The sequence below is a fragment of the Lampetra planeri genome, chromosome 11 (genome assembly GCF_965212315.1).
Source record: "Lampetra planeri chromosome 11, kcLamPlan1.2.h2, whole genome shotgun sequence".
Taxonomy (NCBI): domain Eukaryota; kingdom Metazoa; phylum Chordata; class Hyperoartia; order Petromyzontiformes; family Petromyzontidae; genus Lampetra; species Lampetra planeri.
The window spans coordinates 1,982,838-2,000,689 of record NC_136117.1 but is presented as its reverse complement, the minus strand read 5'-3'; the positions used below and the strand labels follow the sequence as shown (position 1 = coordinate 2,000,689).

At 44.5% G+C, this 17,852-nt stretch overlaps 1 protein-coding gene across 1 annotated transcript; it reads right to left on the bottom strand.

Moving 5' to 3' along the window:
- Nucleotides 1-849: 849 nt before the first annotated feature.
- Nucleotides 850-16,191, bottom strand: LOC144721424 (shiftless antiviral inhibitor of ribosomal frameshifting protein-like). Its single transcript, XM_078599038.1, has 6 exons — nucleotides 16,129-16,191; nucleotides 15,280-15,356; nucleotides 15,204-15,223; nucleotides 13,406-13,514; nucleotides 2,106-2,257; nucleotides 850-1,049 (listed from the first exon to the last, which is right to left on the bottom strand). Exons 1-6 carry the CDS (start codon nucleotides 16,189-16,191, stop codon nucleotides 850-852), a joined length of 621 nt encoding a protein of 206 aa, XP_078455164.1.
- Between the last annotated feature and the right edge of the window lie 1,661 nt (nucleotides 16,192-17,852).

The following is a 17,852-nucleotide window of genomic DNA, read 5'->3' as shown; positions in this document are numbered from 1 at the left end:
ATTTCGTGGAGAGTATAAAAACAAACATACATCAAAGCATACAGATTAGCCGCGTATAGAGTAGATGCTCTCCAGTTGGCCAGTGGACCTCCACTAACCGATACATTTCAAATAAACCACCCCACAGAAACAATTACGGCGTGTTTCAAGGTACCTACTGAATTTCCATCTGACTACACAGCACGATAGCATGATGCATGAAAGAGCCATTGTTATCACGTCTCACATGCCGACTCAAATACTTTTTTTTCGGAACATTTTTCACCTCGTGCACATCACTGTTTATAATGTGAATAAACACAAAAAGTCCAAAACACGGTTAAAATCAAAACAATTACAAGAGCACTTTAAAAAGGGGGAAAAAACCTCCCGCCTGCCCTGATAAGTCCGGTATGCCCGATACCTTCGATGCCCCTTGGAACTGCTGCCCGGAGTGTCAAAATATTGCAATGTATGATGCGAGGGAGGATGTGGAATAAAATATTTTTTTAGGAATAAAAATTTGGGACAAAAAAGAAATGGTCAAATATCCTAAAGCAGTGTTGTTCACAAGGAATGTTTAACCATACTTCACTCAGCTTGTCAGTGCGGTTTAACAAAGGGGGCATCCAGGACCAGTTCAGATACCACTCCGCACTGCTTTTTAGCAGTGGCCGGGGATCGAACTTACTTCGCTAGGTTCACAGCGCAATGCACAAAAACCACCGCACAGTTCATCCACCCCCATCTTCGATAAACAAGGGCGTTGGGTTTATAAACTTTTATAGCTCGATTTAAAAACACGACCCAACGCAAAGGAGCGGAGGAGGCTCGCGCGCGACTCGTGTTCGATCCCCGCTCACGGCACGGTCAGTGGTGCCGATTCTCGTCCTCCAAGAGGTCCTGCTCGATGAGGACGTCCTCGTGCTCTACGAGGCTGCCCTGGCTGATGCACGTGGCCACCGTGGAGGCGGTGCTGATGTGCGGCTCGCTCGCGTGCAACACGCGCCGCCGGCGCCTCACCTGCAAGGTGCGCGGGTACACACAGTGTGTCCCGGGAACCCCGGGGCCTGCCACGCGCGTTCATGGTGCACGCAGCACACCGATGTTAGCCTCTCGCCGCACTACCACCATCGTATCGCAGTCATCTTCGGTTGGCCACGTACGGTGCGAAAGAAGTTCAACGTACGTACATCTCTACTATCCTCACCACTGCCATCATTGCAAAGATGCTCACCGCCATCGTCGTCAGCCAATTCCTATCGTCCGTTCTCACCACCCCCATGATTAGGCAGCCAATCTCATAATCGTCATCCAATGTCAACCATCTGCCGAGACTTGTCATAATCATTGTTACCCAATGAATATGTTGAACTTCTTTCCCGCCGTACGTAGAACACGTGCTAATCGGGGGTGCGGGGGTTGGACAACAAACTAAATAGGATTGGTTCAAGTGTCGCTCATGTTAACCTTGGCTGAGAATCAAACTTAGGGTCACGGGGTTTTCATGAGTGGTACGTGTTAAATGCTACTGTACTGCTCCACCCAAACAATTACAGCAATAAAACGTACTGAGTTGGTTATTTATGCATGTCGTGATGTCTTAAAGTGAGGTTTGTGTTTATATTATGCTGATAAAACGATAGCGGTATAGAGAACGGATCAGAGAATTATGTCTATTCACTCACGCGCTTTACTTAAGTGTTAATTTCTTGATCGGGATGCTGTCGGTAACTACCCCCGGACCAATATTCCGCCGAGCTCAAATCTTTTTTTCTATCACAGTTGCTTAGCACAGGCCCAAAATTCCCATGGGCCATCAACAAACAGCACTCCTGAAGTTGAAAAAAATAATTAATATATTTCTGGCATTGAGCGAGGTTACAAAATCTTTGGAAATTAGACGATGGAAGGGAATGCCGGCGTCACGTCAAAGTTTTGGAAATTGTCTGCAAAAAACAATCATTGGGAGAAATGCACAGCAACATCACCCCCCACGCCCCCCGCGAAACTCCTGCGGGTCTGCGAGACAGAGCAAATTCGATTCGATCGTCGCTTATAAATGCTAGCGACTCGCGATCGTGAGAGGCGGCGGAGTGGCGTTGTGGCCCTCCGGCTGCGCTCACCCTGGCGGTTGTAGCAGTCCTCGGCCATGCAGCTGTGCTGCTGCCCAGAAGGGCGCGCGGCACTGTGCGTTTTGGGGCGCTGCACGCGCGTGGGGCACACGCCGGCCTGGCACTGGTAGCACGGCGATGGCACGCCCATCTGTCCCCAGCCGCTGCTCACAAACAAGCAGAATATTTACAGTGGAACCTCGGTATACGACCGCTTTGGAATACGTCGAATTTGGTATACGTCGTGTTTTTTCGAGAGATAAAATGTCTTGGGATACGCCGCCTTGCTTGGGATACGACGCGCTTGCTAGAACTTGTATGGGTCGGGATGAGTCACCGCGTACAGTACCCGCGTATGCCCCGTTCATGACTGAAATAAAGCGAGAGGGGCGGGGGACGTGGGGGAGAGGGGCGGGGGACGTGGGGGCGAGGGGCGTTGGGGAGAGGGGCGGGGGGGCGTGGGGGGCTGCCCCCATGGAGGGTGGAGCCCCGGGTCGAGGCGCACGCGAAGTGCGGGGTTGAGGCACGCCATGTGACCAGCGCAGCTGGCAGCAGCGCGGTCACGTGACTTCTGTATGCATTTGAGTAATTAGTGTCTACATTTTTTTTTTATACAATCCCATTAATGTATAATATGCCACATAAAATATCATTTCTTTTCCTCTGGAACGGATTATTTCCTTTCCCTTTATTTCTTATGGGAAAAATTCGTTTGGTATACGTCATTTTCGGTGCCTACTGGAACGAATTAACGATGTATACCGAGGTTCCACTGTATTTATACTGGAAGAATCCGATGAGCTATGAAGCTCTTTTTCACAGATGTCCAGTTAGGGGCAGGTCAGAACGTTAAAACCACAAATAATACAAAAACACGATAGCAATACAAATTACATGCAGTTAAAAATATATATATAGTTGGTAAGGACTTCTGAACCATGAGCGCCCAGGGCATCAGAAGACGTGCGATGCTTGGGAAAGGTCTTGACGACCCCATCGATTTGTTCCATGCTTGTGATCACTTCAGAAGGTTTTATCGATATGTCTTCATTATTAATTTGTTGTTTATTTTGAACATTTTAAAAGGCATTTTCTGTCTGTCCGTCTGTCTGTCTGTCTCTGTGTGGAAGCACACTTGCGAAGGATTTGGCTCCTGAACCATGGGGTTGACGTTTAAAAAAAGTAGCCAGGTACCACGCCGTAAGCCCTGTAGTGAGCCAGCGCTATTCCGTTTTCACATTCGTCAACTTTAAAGTACTTAAATTAACAATTTAGTGCTATGCCGCATAATTTAATTATTTACTCGAGCCGCTACAGCTGCCCAGGGGTTGCCCCTAGCAACGCACGCACGTCATTGGTGGAGGGGATTTCTCCTTCGCGTTCAAAATGCTAAAAAATACACGCAACGCTGAGGTAAATTCATCAAAGTGTCATGTCCTCTTCTCTCCCCCCCCACCCCAATGTGTGCACTTAATACTATAGGGTCGGTAGATATTAATATTATAGCGCTTAGATAGTATTATTGTAGCGCGGGCGGGGGGATGGTGGGGGGGGTAGCGGCCCAGCCCCCAGCCTCGGCCGGTTGGGCAATCTAGGCGAGGCTGGGGGCTCTGCACGGGACTAGGCCTCACCACGCCACTCTGTCAGGTGAGTACTTTGTGCTATAGAGTCGATATATACGGCTATAGAGTCAGGATGTACTACTGTAGTGATAGCAGGTACCACCACAGTCAGTATGCACTGCTGTAATCATAGCAGGTACCACCACAGTCAGTATGCACTGCTGTAATTATAGCAGGTCCCACAACAGTATGCACTGCTGTAATCATAGCAGCGACCACCACTGTCAGTATGCACTGCTGTTGTGAAAGCAGGTACAACCACAGAATGCACTGCTGTAATCATAGGTACCACCAGAGTCAGTATGCGCTGCTGTAATCATAGCAGGTACCACCACAGTCAGTATGCACTGCTGTAATCATAGCAGGTACCACCACAGTCAGTATGCACTGCTGTAGTGAAAGAAAATACCACCACAGTCAGTATGCACTGCTGTAGTGAAAGAAAATACCACCACAGTCAGTATGCACTGTTGTAGTGAAAGCAGATACCACCACAGTCAGTATGCACTGCTGTAGTTATAGCAGGTTCCACCACAGTATGCAATGCTGTAGTCATAGCAGCTACCACCACAGTCATTATGCACTGCTGTAGTGGACGCAGGTTCCACCAGTCAGTATGCACTGCTGTAGTGAAAGCAGGTACCATCAACGTAGGTATGCACTGATGTGGTCATAGCAGGTAGCACCACAGTAGGTATGCACTGCTGTAGTGATAGCAGGTACCACCACAGTCGGTATGCACTGCTGTAGTTATAGCAGGTACCACCACAGTCGGTATGCACTGCTGTAGTTAAAGCAGGTGCCACCAAAGTCGGTATGCACTGCTGTGGTCATAGCAGGTACCACCACAGTCAGTATGCACTGCTGTAGTGAAACCAGGTACCACCACAGTCAGTATGCACTGCTGTAGTGAAAGCAAGTTCCACCATAGTTGGTATCCACTGCTGTAGTGAAAGCAGGTACCACCAAAGTCGGTATGCACTGCTGTGGTGATAACAGGAACCACCACAGTCTCTATGCACTGCTGTAGTGAAAGCAACAACCACCACAGTTGGAATGCACTGCTGTAGTGATAGCAGGGACAACCACAGTCGATATGCACTGCTGTAGTGAAAGTAGGTTCCACCATAGTTGGTCTGCGCTGCTTTAGTGATAGCAGGAACCACCACAGTCGGTATGCAGTACTGCAGTGATAGCAGGTACAACTACAGTATGCACTGGTGTAATCACAACAGGTACCACCACAGTCAGAATGCACTACTGTAATCATAGCAGGTACCACCACAGTCAGTATGCACTGCTGTAATAGAAGGTACCACCAGTCAGTATGCGCTGCTGTAGTGAAAGCAGGTGCCACCACAGTATGCACTGCTGTGATCATAGCAGCTACCACCACAGTCGGTATGCACTGCTCTTGTTAAAGCAGGTACGACCACAGTCGGTATGCATTGCTGTAGTGAAAGCAGGTACCACCATAGTCGTTATGCACTTCTGTAGTTAAAGCAGGTACACCACAGTTGGTATGCACTGCTGTACTGATAGCAGGAACCACCACAGTAGGTATGCACTGCTGTACTGATAGCAGAAACCACCACAGTCGGTATGTAATGCTGCAGTGATAGCAGGGACAACCACAGTCGGTATGCACTGCTGTAGTGAAACCAGGTACCACCACAGTTGGTAGGCGCTGCTGTAGTGATAGGAGAAACCACCACAGTCAGTATGAACTGCTGTAGTGATAGCAGGTACCACCAAATTCGGTATGCACTTCTGTAGTCATAGCAGGTATCACCACAGTCAGTATGCACTGCTGTAGTGAAAGCAGGTGCCACCACAGTATGCACTGCTGTAATCATAGCAGGTATCCACCACTGTCAGTATGCACTGCTGTAATCATAGCAGCTACCACCACAGTCTCTATGCACTGCTGTAGTGAAAGCAGCAACCATCACAGTCGGTATGCACTGCTGTAGTGAACGCAGGTACCACTACAGTGGATATGCACTGCTGTAGTTAAAGCAGTGACACCACAGTCAGTATGCACTGCTGCAGTGAAAGCAGGTACCACCACAGTCGGTATGCACTGCTGTAGCAATATCAGGATACCACCACAGTCAGTATGCACTGCTACAGTGATAGCAGGTTCCATCACAATGAGTATGCACTGCTGCAGTGATAGCAGGTAACCACCACAGTCGTTATGCACTACTGTAATCATAGTAGGCACCACCACAGTCAGTATGCACTGCTGTAGTGAAAACAGGTATCACCACAGTCAGTATGTACTGTTGTAGTGAAAGCAGGTGCCACCACAGTCAATATGCACTGCTGTAGTGAAAGCAGGTATCACCACAGTCAGTATGCACTGTTGTAGTGAAAGCAGGTGCCACCACAGTCAATGTGCACTGCTGTAGTGAAAGCAGGTACCACCACAGCAGTATGCACTGCTGTAAACATAGCAGGTACCACCACAGTCGGTATGCACTGCTGTAAGCATAGCAGGTACCACCACAGTCAGTATGTACTACTGTAATCATAGCAGGTACCACCACAGTATGCACTGCTGTAATCATAGCAGGTACCACCACAGTCAGTATGCACTGCTGTAGTGATAGTAGATACTCCTATCGAGTTGGTAGATACTGCTATATAGAGTTAGTAGATACTAGAACAGTCAGTATATACCACTACGGTCAGTAAATACTGCTACAGTCAGTAAATACTAATATACAGTCAGTAGCTACTACTGGCTCAGTAGATACTACTGTACAGAGTCAACAGATACTACTTATTCTTGGTTCTTTCGGTAAAGTCATGTAGAAGGAAAATAATAAAATAATAAAAATACAATTATAAAAATAAAACAATAAAATTCTCACGACGTTTCGGCCACAACGCAACCAGCCGTCCTCAGGTGAAGAACAGAGCTGTCGGAAAGACAGCGTCCTAATCAACACTGCTAAGCTTGGCAGCGTATTTTAAGCTGGGTGGGAGGAGGAGAGCGCCTTGACAAAGGAGTTTACATATCAACAGAGGAATTTAGCATGTTGATGACAAATGCAGATATGGGGTTAGTCACTCCTTGTGGATTGGGTAGGCGGTGGGGGGTTTAAAATATATATTATAGTATTATGTAGGATTACCAGTAATAAAGGAAGGGAAATTTTCATAATAAAGAACTGCAGCAGCCAAATAGTATTATTTTATTATTTCCCTTCTACGTGACTTTACCAAAAGAACCAATAATATGAATCCCTGCAGTCACGAAAGCTTTAAATCGAAAAATAAATAGAAGTGGAGAAATATGGCAAACTACCATTCTTAGATATTCTGTTTGAGAGGAGACCTGACGGATCCTTGGGACATTCTGTCTACAGGAAAGCCACCCACACAGATTCCTACTTGAAACCGGATTCTCACCACCACCCATCTCAAAAGAATTCTCTCATCAAAACGCTATACCACAGAGCTCATGGCATTTCTGATCAACACCACCTGGCCAGCGAATTAAGACACGTACATCGGGCCCTCAGGATGAACGGATATTCTGAACGCACCATCCGCCAAGCTGTGTCTCCCACCATACAGAAACAGCCACTTGAAACTCCGATCAAAACTGTCACGTTACCATACATAGCAGGCATGACCAAAAAGATCTCCAAAATTCTAAACAAACATAAGATCCAAGTCCGATTCAGTACAGTACATAAAATCCGTGATCTAATTCCATCTGTGAAGGATGTCATCCCTGACTTGCAATACCCTGGAGTCTATAAACTGAGTTGCAGCTGTGGTGACTGTTACATTGGGGAAACGAAACGTCATGTCTCTGATCGTGTCCGCGAGCACAAGTCAGATTTGAAACACGGCAAAATTGAGTCTTCCGCCGTTGCCGATCATTGCTACAACGCGGTGGGCTCTCATGATATTGTTTTCTCTGAGACTAAGGTGCTCTGCAAACCCTCTGGCTACCATCAAAGGTTTGTACACGAAGCCATTCAGATATACAAACACAGACATAATTTCAACCGTGATGATGGGTACAAACTTAGTAATCATTGGAAATATGTTATCAACCATGCAAAAAAGATTTAACTACACATTTTTGGACCATCTTATCTGACAGGCACTATTTTACTCTACCGAGTGTTAACATCCCCAGCGTTTAACAGTATTCTCCAGCAGCATAACAAAATGCGGCTTAATTGTATTTAGTTAATTTACCCACCCAGTAGTATAACAAAAAGCAGTACTTGACCACTGCACAACTCCTCCTCCCCCGCGGCCCTTCCCGGCTCCTCCCCCCTTAACCACTATATAAGGTCGTACCTCTTGGGACTTCTCTTCACTTGATACAGATATTTTGCTGTGACAGTTTCACCTGAAGACGGAAACTTGTGTTGCCTCCAAAACGTCGTGATTTTATTGTTTTCATTTATTTTTTAATTAATTTTAATTTCATTTTTTACCTACGTGACTTTACTGAAAGAACTAAGAGTATACTACTTACTCTGTTGTATGTAGGGTGTGCAGGTATATATCCATACGCGGGGGTAAAGATATTTTTTTGAGGGGGTGGGGGTCGACAACTTTTCGGAAACCTTTCAAATCAACTATTTACCCTACACTTTCTATAACTTTTTGGACTTGTGCAAGCCTCTTATAATTTTGTTGGAGGAGAAATGGACAAACGGACCACCGGGCTTTCACAATACCTTAGTATCTGTGTATGTATATGTAAGGTTTTGAAGAGAAATTTTTAAATATATTTTTCACCCGGGCAACGCCGGGTACTTCCCGCTAGTCTAACCTATGAAAGTATTTTTTTGTCTGTCTGTCCGTCTGCGCAAGCGCACTTGCGAGGGATTTGACTCTCAAACGGTGGGGTTTATGTAAAAAAAATTAGACAGGTACCACGACGTAAGCCCCGCGGTGGGCAAGCACTATTTCTTTTTCCCGTCCGTCACCTTTAAATTTGTTAAAATTGTGTTTTTGTGTGATTTCTCTTTATTTATATATTTTTGCCACCCACCGTGGGACAAAGCACGCAAATGCGCATTTCGCGAAACGCTGACAGGAGTTGCCCCTAGCAACGCACACATGATCGCTAAAAAATTCCATTCACGTTAACAATGCTTAAAAAATATACACACAACGCTGATGTTCATTCTTCGCAGTCTTAAGTCCCCCCCCACCCCAATGCGTGCAATTACTGATATAAAGTCCCTAGATATTAATATTATAGCGCTTACATAGCATTATTTCTGCGTGGGTGCGGAGAGTGGCCCAGCACCCAGCCTGGCAATGTGTCACCTCCTCCGGCTGGGCAATCGAGGCGAAGCCACAGGCTCTGCATAGGACTAGGCCTCACCACGGCAATGTAAAGTACAATTTTATTGAATCCTTCGCTAAGAACTCAGGTTCATTGTTTACTATTATGAAACTAATAAGTTGCAAAATATTACAATAATGTTTGTGTGCAGAAAACTAATATTTCATTATTAGGTTGCTAAATATTATTTTTAGGTGTTTTTATGACGCTGCGACGGTGTACTTGCCAGTCTGTCCTGTGGCCTGCTGCCTGCTGATTAATTAACGTCAGTGCACTAGCACTCTATTATCTACACTGGTAATTTTGCTTTTGTTTATTATGAGTGTATGCCAGTCTATAATCTGTTGCCTGCTTCTTTACCATACTCAGTGTACTGCCAGCCTTTCATGTCGACTGCATCCTGCTTTTTCAGCTGCTGACCGTATTGCCAGCTTTTTATGTCGACTGTAGCAATGCTTAGGTCATTGAGTCGACGTACTGGCAGTCTATAATCTAGACTGTAGCCTGCTTCTCAACTTACCTGTGCCTACTGCTGCTCTTTAATGTACACTAATTTCTGCTTATTTCTTCAATGCTTTTCTATTGTTTCGATTGCTCACGTCACACTATAGTACTGCGATGCTGATTAATCTGTTATACTGCTAAATATGTTGGACTTTCTTAGCTACAGCCCATTACATTTCGTATATTGTTTTGTCACATTCGTAGGAACATCACCCATTTTAATTTTGCCGTACCACACCTTTACTTTCCACCAAAGCGGGGAGCACGCAGGGAGGTTCAATGCCTCAAATATTGTTGACCTTGCTTTCTTATGGTGGGTGAGGAACATTGTGAGAGCGACATTGTTCTTCCATACCAAGAAAACACCATCGCACGATTTTCTGACACTAACAGAGCATACGATGCCCTACAATAACACATTTTCTTGTCGCAAGTCCAGGATGGGTACCATGTCAACATTCCTCCAATTACAAAGCTGTAGGACAAAGACATTCTCACAAAACTGTCTCCTCTAAAAAAAACTTCTATTCCTTCGTGATCATGGACAGAGGAGGAAACCACATATTATGGTGCGCCAACCTTTTTAATCAGTATGTTGTCGATTAGAATGCCAACATTGACAGTGAGCACCTTCTTTACATTCAACTGAATCAAAACTGCCTGCAGGTGAACAGTATGCTCATCTCTGGGATGCCATCAATGCCGAAGGAGATGCAAACGGTCACAATGTGGGCTGATTAGTTATTTTGCCTTCATCCTTCACCAAGATACATGCATGAGAAGACTCACGATGCCATGACGTACATCAGCCAATATGCCACGTCCCATATCTTCATCACCTTCACTTGCAATCCCAAATGAAAGGAGATCCAGGTTTACCTTTATCCAAACCAAAAACCACCAGACAGACATGACATCTTAGCGAGGCTCTTAAAACTCAAAGTTTATGACCTTATGATGCTTATTATAACCAATGAAGGCGGCATCTTTGGATAGACAAGCAGTAACTTGCACACCGTTGGGTGGCAAAAACGTTGTCTTCCTCATGCTCATATTTCGCTATGGATGAGGGAAACAATTCATTAAGACCCTGCACTTTTTCTATGTGGTCTGCAACCAAATGCTCCACGGCCCATGTGCCCAGTTCTATCTAAATGTGCCATGTATGGAAGACCACAGGTGTACCAAGAGGTATCCACGGAACTACTTGAAAGACACTCAGTCGGCCCATGATGGCTATCCTCTATATCATCACAGAAATACTGAGCATGGTGGATTTCAAACAACGCTCAGACCTGCCACTAACTCGCAACTTAAGGTTCACAACCGATGGATAGCTCCCTACTGCCCTCTTCTGTGCAAGATCTTCCTGCTCCACTTTAATGTGAAATTATGCTATTCTTAAAAAAGCCATCATATATCTTTGCCAATACATCAACAAAGGCTCTGACATGACTGTCTTTGCCTTACAAAACAGAGGGGCAAAGTGTGCATGAGCTAAAACTGTTTTTCCAAGGAAGATACATCAGCAACCATGAAGCAATTTGCAGAATTCTTGGCTTCCCCATCCATGACCGTTCCCCCACAGTCGTCCATTTGGCACTTCACCTCCAAAATGCTCAACGCATCTATGTCACCAAAGGAAATGCCCAACAGCAGGCCCTGGCTCCACAAGATACCACCCTTATGGCGTTCTTTGTTTTGTGCCCAAGTGACCCATTTGCTGCCAACCTGCTCTACCATTACGTTCCCTCCTACTATACATGGACTGCTAAAATAAATGGAAGCGATGTGCTGCTGATGGTCAATCTGATGCCTTAGGACGAGTCTACACAGTTCATCCCAACAATCAGCAGTGCTACTTTCTCCCAATTCTTCTCCATGTTGCCAAAGGGCACAAATCTTTCCACGACCTCTAAACAGTGGAAGGAATTGTCTGTCAAACATACAGGGAAGCTTTCAATCTTCGTGCAATTCTTGTGCATGATCACCATCTTCATAAAGCTATGACAGAAGCTTCTGTTGGTCAGTCCTCTTTCCAACTGACATTGCTCTTCTGCATACATCTTCAAGTTTGCAGCCCATCTAACCCCATGGGACTCTGGTAAAAATACAAAGAGGGCATGAGTGAGGGCATCCTCCACGGAGCTCAATGAGAAAATACAAACCTCAACGTCAACTTTTCTTATGTCATCTTTAAACAGGCCCTCATCCTCCTTCAGGACAAACTGCACTCCATTGGTGGAATATACCTCACGTCTATGGGACTACCAACACCCTACAGGGACAACATTCATGCCCTTGCTCAAGAGATCCTACGTGAAATATGCTATTATGCTTTAGAGCTTCTTAAATTTATTTAGGAAAATTAACCAAAGCTGATGGATGTACAAATAGAAGCCTACACGAAAATTTTGGAAGACATTGAGACTACAAATCGAGTGCGTAAGTCGATGTTTGTGCGCGGGTCCATGTGTGTGTGTAAGTCCATGTGTGTGTGTCTTAGTCGATATGTGTGTGTGTAAGTGCATATGTGTGCTTAGGTCGATGTGTGAGAGTCTACGTATGTGTGTGTGAGTCGATTGGTGTGTGTAACTCCATGTGTGTGTATCTAAAGTAGATATCTGTGTGTGTGAGTCCATATCTGTGTGTGTGTGTAAGTCGATGTGTTTGTGTGTGTGGGTCGATGTCTGTTTGTGTTTCTAAGTCGATGTGTGTGTGTGTCTTTTTCGCCCGGGCAACGCCAGGTACTTACTGCTAGTGCTCTATATTTACTACTATCGTAATCATATACACAATACATTGCGCTAATTATAAAAAAAAATCATTCTCATCATCAGCAGCCATGTTAAATCCCCTGCCGGATGAAGGCCTCCCCCAAGCAGGCACCATCTGTCACAATTTAATAATCCACTGAGCACTAGCACCTGTGCGCGAGCCGATGTCGTCGCTCCATCTCCGCAGTGGACGAACTCTGAGATGCGTTTCATTCCTTCACTGCTGCCACTATCTGTCCTCAATACGAGTTTTGTGGTTCCAAACTATTTTCTCTCAGTTTGCTTTCACACCCCCCCCCCCACTTTTTCTCGACATCACTATGCAAATGTATTTGAGTGGTGACATCCTTTCCAATGGTTTGCTCCTCTCGTATTACGATATAAACAGGGGCGGTTTCTTCATTAGGGCGATTGGGCGACGCACCACCAATGTCATTCAACCACAGAGTCACGCTAGCCGTCACTGTCAGCCTCTGGATATAGTCCAATCAGCGTCATGTCACGTTCTGTGGAGTACCGCCTCTTTTTGGGCGATTTCACTACGGTTGAGAATCGCCCCGAGTGGCCCCATAGACTTACATTCAAAGATGTTTTTTTTCGAACGGGGGCGCTGCAATGCATTCTCTATGGCTTCCGGGAGGGCATGCACTAACGTGCTTACGTCATCATACGTGCTAACGTCATCATAAGTAAGCACTTTTCATCCAACAATATAATTTATCGCCACCTAGTGGAATCTTTAATAAATAAACTTGAGTGGTTTGTTTTAATAGTGAGTATATATACAAACAAGATGTATTGTAAGAGTCACTTTATTTTTCAGTAATATTAAAGAAGTGAAGTTTCCTTTACATGCTTAAGCTGTTAATTTATTCATTGCATGGGTGGGCCTTATCAATCATCCAGACATTTTCCCCCCCTGAGAGATTTTGTAGGAGCCGCCACTGGATATAAAATATATATATATTTTTTTTTATAAAACACCGGTTCTCATGCGCACATACGCACACTCGCGTAAGCTTTCCGAATCAATGCATCAATACACACATAAAAGCTGTCCCTTTTATCGCCGTCAACCTGAAGGTGTTATTGCAGTTTGTGCAGTTGAAGAGCGCTCCACTCCCCCACTCCCTGTCCCGTGGCACTGGCTGGTACTTCCTTTTGCAGCGCCTGCACTGGGACACCTGCACAGCAAAGACAACGAATGATCCACACCCCAATCAGCAATGGTGGAAGCAACAGAAGTTGTTGGGCGGTGGCATTGCCGAGCGGTGGCGCATTTGCCGCTCATTGGAAAGGTTCACGATTCATCCCCGTGGCCACCCTGGTTAATGCCGTGGGTGTATTACCAGAAAATATATGCCGTATGCTCCACAGTGGATGTGACAAATCCCGTGACGTGATTAGGAAAAAGAGTAGGCCATGTGCACTAGGGTCATGGTTCAAATAAATCAAAATATTTGCAAATTACTCAACTGATAAAACCCATAGAAACATTGCCAGCAACTGGCAAACTACTACCCACTTGCAGCCTGGGGCTGTGTTCACCTTGTGCCATATGGGGACAGCTGCCATCAGAAGCTCCCTTGGGCTAAAAATAAAGTTAAGTATTGGAATTATTGAGATGAGATGGAAGATGCGTGTTTCTGAGGCAAGAACCTTGTAAATTGAACTGTAAATCCTACTCAAGCTAATTTATATGGGGCAAGGTTCCAAACAAATGCACACTCACTCTTTGCTTTCACCTAAGGTATGGGCTTCGAGGGAAAGACTAGTAAATAACACTGGTCAACAAAAAAAAAATTCTGGCCTGGACTTTTGCAGCTGTTTTAGACTAATTTCAGGGTGCTGATTCCAAATCTGATCTCAGATTTGCTCTATCACATCTCATTTTTATGCTATAGGCATACCCCATTTTCATTTTTTACTCGAAATTAACTCTGTCACTTATGATTGCAAGTTGTTGCGAGTCAGTGACTGCTTTAGTGTTAAAATATGGTGCTGTATTTTTAGGATAGTGTGTTTATAATATCATTTTATGTAGATATCCACATTTATTTAATATTTTTCTTCTGCAGTTTTTATTGAAAATGCAATATTTGAAATCTCAAAAACCTGATGTGATAGACAAAAACTGATGCCAGATTTGGAATCAGCACCCCAAAATTACCTTAAAACCGTTGGAATACATTATGCCAGAAAAAGTGTGTTGACCAGTGTAATACATGAGGGAAAGAAAGGGAAAATTAGTTCAGGGACGATGGAAGATTTGAGAACAGATGTGGAGTGAGCAGTGTGGGTGGCAGGTGGAATTACGTATAGACAGTGGAGGCAACAAAGGAGAAGGAGCAACAGAGTGGGTGGAGATTTACTGGAGATGACAAATAAGACAATTGGGAATCAATTCATGATTGATCTTGAAACAGTGAGGGCAGTCTTGTAGCTGATCTGACAGTGGCTTGGCAGCCAGTGAAGAGATCTGAAGATTGGCGTGATGCGGTTGCAGTCATTATACACAAAGTGCCTGCCACAAATGAACCACAATACCTTGCTGATTTCGTCGCAGTGGCTTTTGGCTAGCCATCGAACAAATACAGTCACTGCATTGCACGCTTTCAGATGTGCTTCTGCAACCGTCTGGAATGCTCTTGCTTCCGATATACAGAAGCCACTGGAGATATGCACTCTAGAATCATCTCGATTGAAAACTAATTTTTTAAACCGCTTTTTGTGTTTAGTTTGTTGTCCTTCCCCCGCACCTACGATTAACATGGTTGGTTACGTACGGTGCAAAAGAAGTTCAACATACATACATTTACAGGCGGGTTAAAGCATGGTGCAGATTAGTCTCGTGCTGGGATTGAAGTTCAGATCATTTTCCGCTGTGGCACGCGTCTCCATCACATGCTGTCGCAGACGCTGCATGCAAACTGGCAGTCATCGTGCGGCACTCATTGTTCGCCAGGTTTTCGAACATGTTGAGGTTCTGCTCGGTCAGCTCCAGCACGCGTAGCGCGTTGGCTGCCGTCTACATAGGTGAAACACAAGCGCTCTGAATTGTACCGGTTGTGGGGGGGGGGGTCTATTCGATTTGAACAGATGCAATCCTGACGAAACAAATTCAGTGGCTGCATGAATTTAGTTAGGGAAATTCTATCTGCTCTGGTACAATCCAACTAAACAACATTTTTTTTTTCCAAAAAAGGCCCACTGAGCTATATAGCTATTGTTCAGAAGCAACCTGGCCACAAATGATAGCTCAACGAAGTGGCTTATCACATGTAAATTTATATAAACCAAATCATCTAAACCAATGTTTCTAAAGGTGAAGAGAAAAACCGGAGGACCCGGAGAAAAAATCCATGGGAGAACATGCAAACTCCAAATATGAACGCGTCAATATCGGGATTGAACCCACGACTCCTATATACCAGGCGAGGTAGTTAACATCTGTGCCAAAATTTCATGAAAGAAACCTTACATTTTTATGAAAGTGTAGTTTTGTTTTACAAAGCCTACATTTATGCCAATATATGTATTGACATTCCTACACTAAGAAAATATATTTTCGTCACCTTTTATATATTTTTGCTTCTTTTCCAATATATCTTCTAATTGTGCTTTTATAATGTTTGCCACAGCGACTAGGCTCTTCATATTATTAATTAAGTGCCCATTTTCATGCTAGATTGACTTGTTTAACGTGTTATCTGTTGGCACAGATCACCTCGAAGCTATTCATTATATGACACGGCCATGTGCCGCTGGAGTCGACTTTTCACAGCGATGTAATTAACAACCTGAACGTCGAAATCCTGCATGGGATCCCTTTGCCTGGGCTCTGGTGGCAGTAGGACATTCATCCGGATCCGACGCATAATGTTCTGAAAGAATAACAAACAACGGGTCAAGGGCTGACTCAACCCAGTATTCCTCCCAGATGGATAAACATTCGTATCATAGTGTGGAAGTCAACAGTAGTCATCATATCATGGGACCTTTTTGTCAGTATCAAAGTATGAAAAATAAGAGGTTTTACCCTTTCTGGAAATAAAGGGTAAAACCTGACAATAAAGGATAAAACCTATTCTTATTTTTAATACTTTTTTTACTGGCAAAAAGGTCTCATGATATAGCTGCTCACCCCGAGTTATGAATGCTCTCATACGTGCATCTTATTTGTACTGTCTGCCTTTTGGCATTCTCTGGTCTGACACTGGTGAGACGAGTCCATAAGGAAGGCTGTCTCTGGTGTAGGCCAATCAGTTTCAAGGACAATGCATATATTATCAGAGCAAGTTTGTTTGCATGTTCACCACAAGTACGTGTGGTCAATACAGACCTGATGCCTTGTAAAAGGTATCTATTTGGTGTTTGAATATCTTAACAACTGTTTTTTTGCCACAAAGGGTAAAACCTATTCTTATTTTTCATGGTAGTCATCACATGAGGAGACTGGCCTGGCCAATGAATGTTAAACTTCCAACACTGGCGAGGGACCGTCGATAAAAGATGAATGCACCCAATGCTCACTTGAGCATAGATACAATTTGAATTGAGCACAATTACTCACCACATCCAAATTGTATTTGCTCAGTGCGCTGCTGGTAATTAGGCCACTGAGTCACCTGGCCACCTCTTTTTTGCCAATGTAAAACAGTTTCAATGTTCAGAATTGCATTGTAATGGACCGATACAAGTCCAGCAGTAAAGTATATTGTCTCAGAAAACCGACCAATACAGGGTGTTTGAAAATTATGGACCCAATTTCAAAGCAGTATATTTCACGATGAAAACATGTTACAATTACACAAAAAGTTACAAACGGTTGAATGAGTTATCAGGATTTACTAACAATTTTATAAATGTTCTATGTGCCCTCTACCTACTGTACGGACAACATCGAGACGATAGTTGAATTCGTCCCAAACGCCTCTCAAAGTGTCTTCTTCCACTGAAGTCACCGCTGTCGTTATTCTGTTTTTGAGGTCATCCAGATTAGTAGCTAATGGTGGCACAAAACACGGTCTTTGACGTATCCCCACAAGAAAAAGTCGCAGCGTGTGATGTCTGGGGATCTTGGGGGCCAAGAGTGTAGCGCCAAGTCTTTGGGTCCCATGTGACCTATCCAATATTGAGGCAGTGTGTCGTTTAGAAACGTCGGAATCTTCATCAAGTTGTGGAAAGAGCCATTTCTGCAGCATTTCAAGATACACTTGCCCCGTAATTGTGTTTCCCTCGAAAAAGAAAGGGCCATAAACCTTTCTTTGAGAAACAGCACAAAACACGTTCACTTTCGGGGAACTACGCTCATGCTCTACAGTTTCGTGTGGATTCTCTAATCCCCATATGCGCACATCGTGACCGTTAACTTTACCGCTTAGATGAAACGTTGCTTCATCACTAAAAATCAAACGCGGTAAGAAGCTGTCGTCCTCCATGTTCTGTAACATCGCATTACTAAATCTACACCCTTTCCTTTGTCACCTGCACGAAGAGCCTGTACCATTTGTAACTGGAATGA

Bases quoted from the DNA above. Each gene is read 5' to 3' on its own strand.
- LOC144721424 (XM_078599038.1), bottom strand. From the start codon at position 16,191: ATGAATGTCCTACTGCCACCAGAGCCCAGGCAAAGGGATCCCATGCAG. The intron at 15,357-16,128 runs GTTGTTAATTAC...TCACCTATGTAG, and splicing joins TGCAGGATTTCGACGTTCAG to ACGGCAGCCAACGCGCTACG. The intron at 2,258-13,405 runs GTTGACGGCGAT...GTTTGTGAGCAG, and splicing joins AACTGCAATAACACCTTCAG to CGGCTGGGGACAGATGGGCG.